Source organism: Vombatus ursinus, unplaced genomic scaffold (assembly GCF_900497805.2).
Source record: "Vombatus ursinus unplaced genomic scaffold, bare-nosed wombat genome assembly UNPS02014848.1, whole genome shotgun sequence".
Classification (NCBI taxonomy): Eukaryota; Metazoa; Chordata; class Mammalia; order Diprotodontia; family Vombatidae; genus Vombatus; species Vombatus ursinus.
The window spans coordinates 2,607,341-2,615,380 of NW_020954626.1; the positions used below are offsets into that span (position 1 = coordinate 2,607,341).

At 41.0% G+C, this 8,040-nt stretch overlaps 1 protein-coding gene across 1 annotated transcript in view; it reads left to right on the forward strand.

The window, feature by feature from the left end:
- GLDN (gliomedin) overlaps positions 1 to 6,953 on the forward strand; it is a 65,779-nt gene extending 58,826 nt beyond the window's left edge. The window contains exons 7-8 of the mRNA XM_027840804.1: positions 2,742 to 2,757; positions 5,688 to 6,953. Of these exons, the coding sequence (XP_027696605.1) occupies positions 2,742 to 2,757; positions 5,688 to 6,165 (494 nt within the window). The 3' untranslated portion in view covers positions 6,166 to 6,953. The remainder of the gene's footprint in view (positions 1 to 2,741; positions 2,758 to 5,687) is intronic.
- The last annotated feature ends 1,087 nt before the right edge of the window (positions 6,954 to 8,040 follow it).

Here is an 8,040-nt window from a genome sequence, read left to right on the forward strand (position 1 = left end):
AGAAAAGAAGAGAGAATGATGTGGAGGAAAGTAGGTATAGCAACTAGGACCTGGGCAGGGTGATATAAATGGATGGAGTGAACCTCAAAGGAACAGTTGCTGAGTAATGTTGGTCTGGAATTGGTAGTGAGGAGCAAGAAGTATGCCTCCTCCTCCTGGGCAAGTTGGGGACATGAGGGAAAATACATCCAATACTGGAGAGAACACAAGTGGATTTTACCCAGTCTGCCCTGACTTACTGGGTCCTTGTGCCACTAGAGCCCACTGCTGTAATCTGGTAGAAATCAGGCTATGGCTCTACCTGACCCCAAAAATTTCACTAGAAATTCAAGAAAGTCTCCCAGGGCAAGAACGGGGTCATCAAACAGTCACTATTGGTTCAACTCAAAATTAAGCCTGACTTGGGCTCAAAGAGCTCTTGCGCTGACTTTTCAGTACCAGAGGCAGTCTGCTGTTGGCCTGGGCAGCTGAGAAACAGGCAGGCAGACAAACAGAAACAGAGAGAGACAGAGATATAAAGACAGACAGAGAGAGACAAAGACAGAGAGAGATAGAGAGACAGACAGAGAAAGAGAGAGGCAGAGAGACAGAAGGGCAGAGGCTCAAAGGGCAAAATAATAGACATTTACATGATGATTTAAAATTTGCAAAATACTTTATATGCGCTAGCCCATTTGAGTATCACAACAATCCTACGAGATAGGTAGCATGGGCATTATTTATTATCCCTATTTTCAGAATGAGGAAACTGTGACTCAGGTAAGTCAAATAACCTGCCCGTTGTCACACAGAGAGTCAGTGTCAGAGGAAGATTCAAACCTGACTTCAAGATCAGCTCCCTAATGCTTCATAAAAAGTGAATCCTTCATGTCCCCCTGGAATGGAGGCAGCTAGATTAGAAGTGGGTCCTTGTGCTTGGCACATAGTAGTTAATACATATTGATTGATTGATTGATTGAGGGGAGATTCCACACACACACGCACGCACACACCCCTCTTTTGGATATCTTTGGAATATAGCCTTGTGCACAGGGAGGAGGATGTCAGTGATGACCCAGCGAAAGACACCAAGGGGTGGTCAGACAGGTGGGAGGAGCACCAGGAAAGTAGCATCGTCAACACCCAAGAAATCACTAGTTCCTAGGAGGAAGGCATGGTTGACATGGTCAAATGATGCAAAGAAGTCAAGAAGGATGAGGAATCATCAAGTCACAGAAATACAGAGCTGGAAGGGACCTCAGAGAGCATCTCATATAGCTTCTTTGTGTTACAGATAAGGAAACTGAGCCCCAGAGAAGAGGGTGGTCAAAAGAGAGAAAGATGGAGCACCTAGAATATTAGGAATGGGGCTGCTATTTCAATGGCATTTCTCTTCCTGCTGCCTCTCTCTCTCTCTCTCTCTCTCTCTCTCCAAATACTGACCCAATAGCCTTTCCTGACTCCTTATCATTCTGTGTTATTATTCCAACAAGGGCTGCTGCATATGGGACTGTGGGAGAGCCCTAAGGGTGGAGGAGAGCTCCGTTGCAGACAAGTATCTCTGGAGGAGACTAGTCCCTTCAAGAAGTCATGGTGGTAATCCTACTACACACGTAGTAATTAGTTGAGCCAGAATTCAAACCTAGGCCCTTTATAAAGTCCATAAAACGTGTGGAAAAAAAAAAGAAGAACTCATAGGGGTGTGTGTGTGTGTGTGTGTGTGTGTGTGTGTATGTGTGTATACATATATATATATATATATATATATATATGGATGGATGGATGTTGTTTTATTTTGTTTTGTTTTGAGGAAACCATATTCTGAAGTGCGATTGACCAAGTTTATTAAATACCTACTGCATATGGGTCACTCTGCTTTAGGATGCAGGGGTAACGATGAAGTGTAAGATATATGTAATTCTTGTTCTCAAGGAGCGTCCAGTCCTGTTGGAGAAAGAAGACACACCATGAGCATATCAATTTATTCATCTTAATGTTGTTAGTTAAGGGCCTGATGAGTGGCAGAGGCAATCAGAGATCCAGAGCTAAAAGGGACCTTAATGATCCCTCAATTTAACCCCGAATTTTACAGATGAGGAGCCTGAGTTCCAGACAGATCACGTGACTTGCCCAGGGTCTTCCTGACTCCAAGTCCAGCCCTCTCTCAATGATACCGCCATAGAAAAAGACTCCAGAGGTAGAAGAAGTCACCTTGGGCTTCACAAAAGCATCCCTTTCATGCACCACCTTCTTGCTACGATATCTTTCAAGGATTCATTCTCAGCTTCAAAACAGTTGGTTTCCAAATCCATGGGAAGGCTGTATATGGGAATGAGCCCTGGGTTTGGAGTCAGAGATCGGGTTTCCTATCCCATCCGTCCCTCATGCTTACTAGGGGTTTGACCATGGACAAATCATAACATCAGAGAATTAGAGCTGAAAGGAACCTCAAAGACCATCTAGTTCAATTCCCGCACTTCCTAGATGAGGAACTGAACTCCAAAGAGGTAAAATGACTTCCCAAGACTTATTTAGCTGCAAAGCATCGGAGGCAAGATTTGAACTTCTTTTCTCTAAGTCCAGTACCAAATCCATTACACCAGAGGTGTCAACCTCTGTACCTCAATCCTCCTGCAAAATCCTGAATGCAGCCACATAAGATTAAAATGTAATTGAAAAATATTTAACAAAATAAATCAAAAATATAATACAACATAGTTAACGTTAATTTGTGACTTTATAAGTCACGACGCAGCTTGCAGGGTTCCTTATGTTCGGGTTAGTGGCCTTTTCTAAATGAGTTTGACACGACTACAACATCTTGCCATCTTGCTTCTGTACACAAAACCTCTTTGAGCCTCAGTTTCCTCATTTGTGAAATGGTGATATTGATGTTTGCGCTATCTACATTATAGGGTTGTCATGAGGGAGAGAAATTTGCCAATCTTAAAGCACTGGGCAATCTTCTCAAATTTATACAAAGTGATTTCAGAACGTTTCTTTTGCTGCTCAATGATACCCTCTGGTGTTCGTTTTATGATTTCAGCCCTTAACTGAATTGCTCAGACTTCCACTTCTCCAGCTAAATAAGCTGTTAACTGTAACTCACCTTCATCAACACCATTTAGATATGAATTCCTCCAGGAATGCAGAAAGAGTGGGTCAGACAGCCCCTAGATTCTAAAAAAGGGGAAGAGAATAAGCATTTAAATAGCACCTACTATGTGCTAGGCCCGGCGCTAAGTGCTTAACACACATTATCTCATTTGAACCTCTCAACAACCCTGGGAGGTAGGTGCTATAATATTATTCCCATTTTATAGCTGAGAAAACTGAGGCAAATAGAAGTTAAGTGAGTTGCCCAAGGTCACGCATCTAGTTAGTATCTGAGGTTGGATTTGAACAGAGGTCTTCCTGACTCTGGGCCCTGCACTCGATCCACGCTACTGCCAGCTGCCTCTTCTCTTATTAAATCGCTCTCAGTGTCTTCCATGATAGTGATCTGTCAAAGAGGCAGCAAGGCATGGTTGCTAGAGAACTACCTTTGGAGTCATGAAGACTCGGGTTCAATGCTCATCTATGACAGACCCAGTAGCTGCGTGACCTTAAGCAAGTCACTTCTAAATCCTCCTAGATTACAACCAGCATAGCAGATGCTGATCTGGGTTGGGAGAGGGAGTCCCTTCACCAATGAAATCAGAGGTCTGGATTTTTTTTTTTAAGATTTGGTGTTGCTGTTCAGTTGTGTCCAATTCTTCATGAGTCCATGGATCATGCTGTTCATGAGGTTTTCTTGGAATTGTTTACCATTTCCTTCTCCAGTGGATTAAGGCAAACAAAAGGTGAAATGGCTTGCCTAGGGTCACACAGCTGGTAAAGGTCTGAGGCTGAATTTGAACTTGAGCCTTTCTGACTCCAGGCCAAGTGCTCTGTCCATTGAGCCGCCTAGCTGCCTCTTTAGCAGAATGGAGTGGTGGAAAAAGCATTGGGTTGAGTCTAGCTCTGTTTCTGCTGCTACCTTGGTGTTAAAGTCACCTAACTCCTTTGAGATTGCTTCTTTATATCCATATCAATATTTTCTTATAAATATGTCACAATAATAACAACACTTTAAGATTACGGAGTGCAAGAGTTCTATGAACAGAGAAGGATCAGGGCATATTTTAACGAGACCTGGATTTGGAGTCAGAGAATTGGGGTTTGAGCCCTGTCTGTGCCCCAAGTCACTATGTCATCTTGAGTGAATTATTTAACTTCTTTTGTCCTCATTTTCCTCATCTGTAAAAGGAGAGATTTGGGCCGGATGATCCCTACGGTTCCTTTCAGATCTAGAGTGATGATCCTTAACCATTCCCTTCCCCTGTCAATCTCCTTAGCAGTGTCTCAGGCACCATACCTAGAGGAAGAAAAACTGAGTACTGAAATGAAGGCCTAATGTCATCCTGGGGCTTCAGACAACAGGAATGGCACAGAGCTAAGTGCATGACCCTAAGGAGTGATCTTCTCTGGGTGTGCCTTGTCTTCCGTCATTCAGGGATTGTGTCTCCTAAATCATGTGTCACCATTTACCAAGCTTTGACCTTTCACTGTAATGCTTGTGATTTGTGATGTTACAAAATAATGGAGAATAGAATCTTCTAGTATTCAAAATATGTGCAATTACAAAAATATTTAAAGCATCCTTCATTATATTCCCACACACATTCACACACTGCATTGTATGCTAAGTGACTGAGTACCTTGCCAAGCCCAAATCATAGTGCTTTTTTCAACCAGTTGTCACTTCATAAAACTTAATTAAAATTGTGTTCCTGGATCCTGATTGCAGCCAGGTGGTGCAATGGATAGAGCTCTGGACTGAAATCAGAAAAGACTCATCTTCCTGAGTTCAAACCTGGCTTCAGACACTTACCAGCTGTGTGGCCCTCAGTTAACTCAGCTTCCTCATCTGTAAAATGAGCTGGAGAAGGAAATGGCAAACCACTCCAGTATCTTTGCCAAGAAAATGGGGTCACAAGAGGCAGACACAACTAACAACACCCAGCTAGTAAGTGTCTTAGTTTAGATGTGAACTCAGGTCTTCTAGCATTTGTATACTACTTTAATATTTACAAAGCACTTCACAAATAATATCCCATTTGCTCCTGACAGCAACCCTGGGAGGTAAGTGCTATTATGATCCCCATTTTAAAGATAAGGAAATTGAAGCAAACAGAGGTTAAGTGACTTGCCCAGGGTCACATAACTACTAAGTGCTTGAGGCTGGATTTAAGCTCAGATCTTCCTTACTTAGGCTTGCTGCTTCACATATATGCCATTAGTGGACATGCCCAGACCATGTGCGAGGATGGGTCTGTACTGTGGCCAATTCTGATGACAGGACCAGTAAAGAAGACTGTGTCTCCACAGAAAATAAAAAAGAAAATAAAAGAAATACTGAGCCCATGCCCTGGCCAAATAGGGCCTGTCCTCAAGGAGTTTACATTTGATTTAGCAAATGAATGAGATATGTTATGGAGTCTTAATAAAGGGCATATTTCAGCCAGAGTGACTTGACCACAATTGTGCTTCAGAATGTCACTGTTATCAGTTGGTCTCTCATGTAGCTCTGTCAGGATGATGGAAATATAACACATTTTCATTTCACTGGGGGTTCTCCCACTCTACATGAAAATACTGACTTTTCTTTAAAAAAAATTTTTTTTCAGATTTGAATTTGCAATGGAAACCTATGAAACACTGAAGATTGAAAATGCCTTGCACTTTGGTCGAAATTATCTCTTTGTAAACGCAAAGACATACTTCAATTTTGCAGTTGATGAAAAGGGCCTTTGGATTATCTATGCTTCAAGTCTGGATGAGTCCAGTATCTTTGTGGCCCAGCTGGAGGAAAGCACCTTTTCGGTCCTCCAGTACATCAACACCACGTACCCCAAATCCAAAGCAGGCAACGCCTTTGTTGCCTGTGGCATCCTCTATGTCACAGACACCAAAGACATGAAGATAACCTTTGCTTTTGATTTGTTACAGAGGAAGCAGATCAATGTGAGTTTTGACCTAAGAACTTCACAGTCTGTTCTTGCCATGTTAGCTTACAATTTGAGAGATCAGCATCTATACACATGGGAAGATGGCTATTTAATGCTATATCCTGTTCAGTTTTTGTCAGCCATGGGAAACAAATGATGGTTCTTTCAGAATAGTCCAGGATCTCTTTGTCCCTCAGTATATTTTAACCTCAATATGGAATATTTCCATCCCAACCTAAAATGGGTCATTTAGGGTAGCTGGGTGAATAGAAAATAATCCAGGGATATATACATATATGTATATGTATAACAAAAAATCCAGCAATATATATATATATATATATACATATACATAGTAAGAGTTTCATAATTACTTGTTGATTGATTGATTTCCCAAATAATTATAGTTTATATAGAGATCTCTATATTTGTATAGAGATCTCTCACTCTTTATATATTAGCTACAATGTTTTGTTGATAGGGAAATCAATCAATCAACAGGCAATTATTAAACTCTTGCTATGTGCCAAGTACTATAAACCTTAGGGACACAAGGACAAAAGTGGAAGTGCCTGTCCTCAAGGAGATTATATTCTATTTAGCAAATGAATCAATCTCCTTTAAAATTTGATTCCTTAGTGGTGAAACATTGGACTAAGTCAAAAGACCAAGATCATAGTCCCAGGTCTGACTCTTAACTATCTCTGTGATCTTAGACAGATTACTTCACCATTTTGACCCTCAGTTTCCTCATCTTATCCACTGAGGAGGTTGGACTAGGTGGTTTCTGTATAGGGTCCCTTCCAAGCTATGATAATCTATGATTTTCAACTCCCTGGATGAAGATGGTATTGATAATGACAAGGATTGCTCCCCAGTTTTGCCATGAATTTGCCAAATTACATGTGAAATAATTGAAATTTATTAAAATTTCCCATGAATTAATGAAATTGATTGCTTGAGTAATGAATTTACAAGTACCTGGTTAGGTATTGGTTACCTTTGGAAGTTGACTTAATTCTTGGAGGTTGCTAACGTCTATCTTGGAGCTGATTTAGTATTCTACATGGAATTTGTGCAGGTGGGGGAGAAACTAAGTCAGCTGTACTTTTCTGTCATGCTTAATTTACTCAGCACCATGAATAGCAGAAACCCAGAAGAATTGATATTTGCTCCTTGTTCAGCAGTCAATTCAGCAGACAGTTGTTTCTAGGTTTCTACTGATTTGGGGATCCTGTATGTTTGTGGTAGTGAATCATTATGACTAAGGCCTTGGGTCATTCAGCTCTGTAGTCATCTTGATAGGTCTCAGAATTTCTAAAATGGGACCCTAGTGGGCTGAAATCTGGTTCAATGTACACATGAAGGCACTTCTGTACCCATCAGGGAAAAGGTATTCTGTATTCTGAGTAAGCCTGATACTCTGACTTATTAATCAGCCTGAGATTTTGTAAACCTAAGGAGGGGAGCCCTCAGAAGGTTTTGTGGTATAATTTTTTGGTGTTTTTTTTTGGGGGGGGGCGCTTAGAGGGAGATAAGGGAGAAAGTAGGATAGGTAAAAAAGTGTTTGCCTTACCCTACAACAAGAGTAGTCACTGGAGGTGGCTTTCTCACTTTTTCAACTTGGGAAGATATAGTGCTGCCCTACAAAGATGGGAAAAAATAATTAGCCTAAAAAGCATTGCCATTATCTCTATTTTCTGCTACTCAGATAGACATTCTCTAGATTTGTACTGTAATATACCCAAAAGAGAGGAAAAAGATGACTTCAAATCAACATAATTTCTTTATATTTCTTGGCATAGAGACATCTGGAAATCATTTGTTCCAACATTCTGGTCAGGCCTCAAGCTCTAAATGATTGGAATACCCTACCGTTTAGGTGGCTTAAAGCTAGCTAGCTATGTCATGCTCCTTTGCCTAGACTCAACATCCAAGCAACCAGTTGATTTTCTGAAAAAGCCGGTCAGATTAGTTACAAGTGATGCTATGTTGATAGAACATTCAGTTGGATTGGCTGATTTTTTTTTCA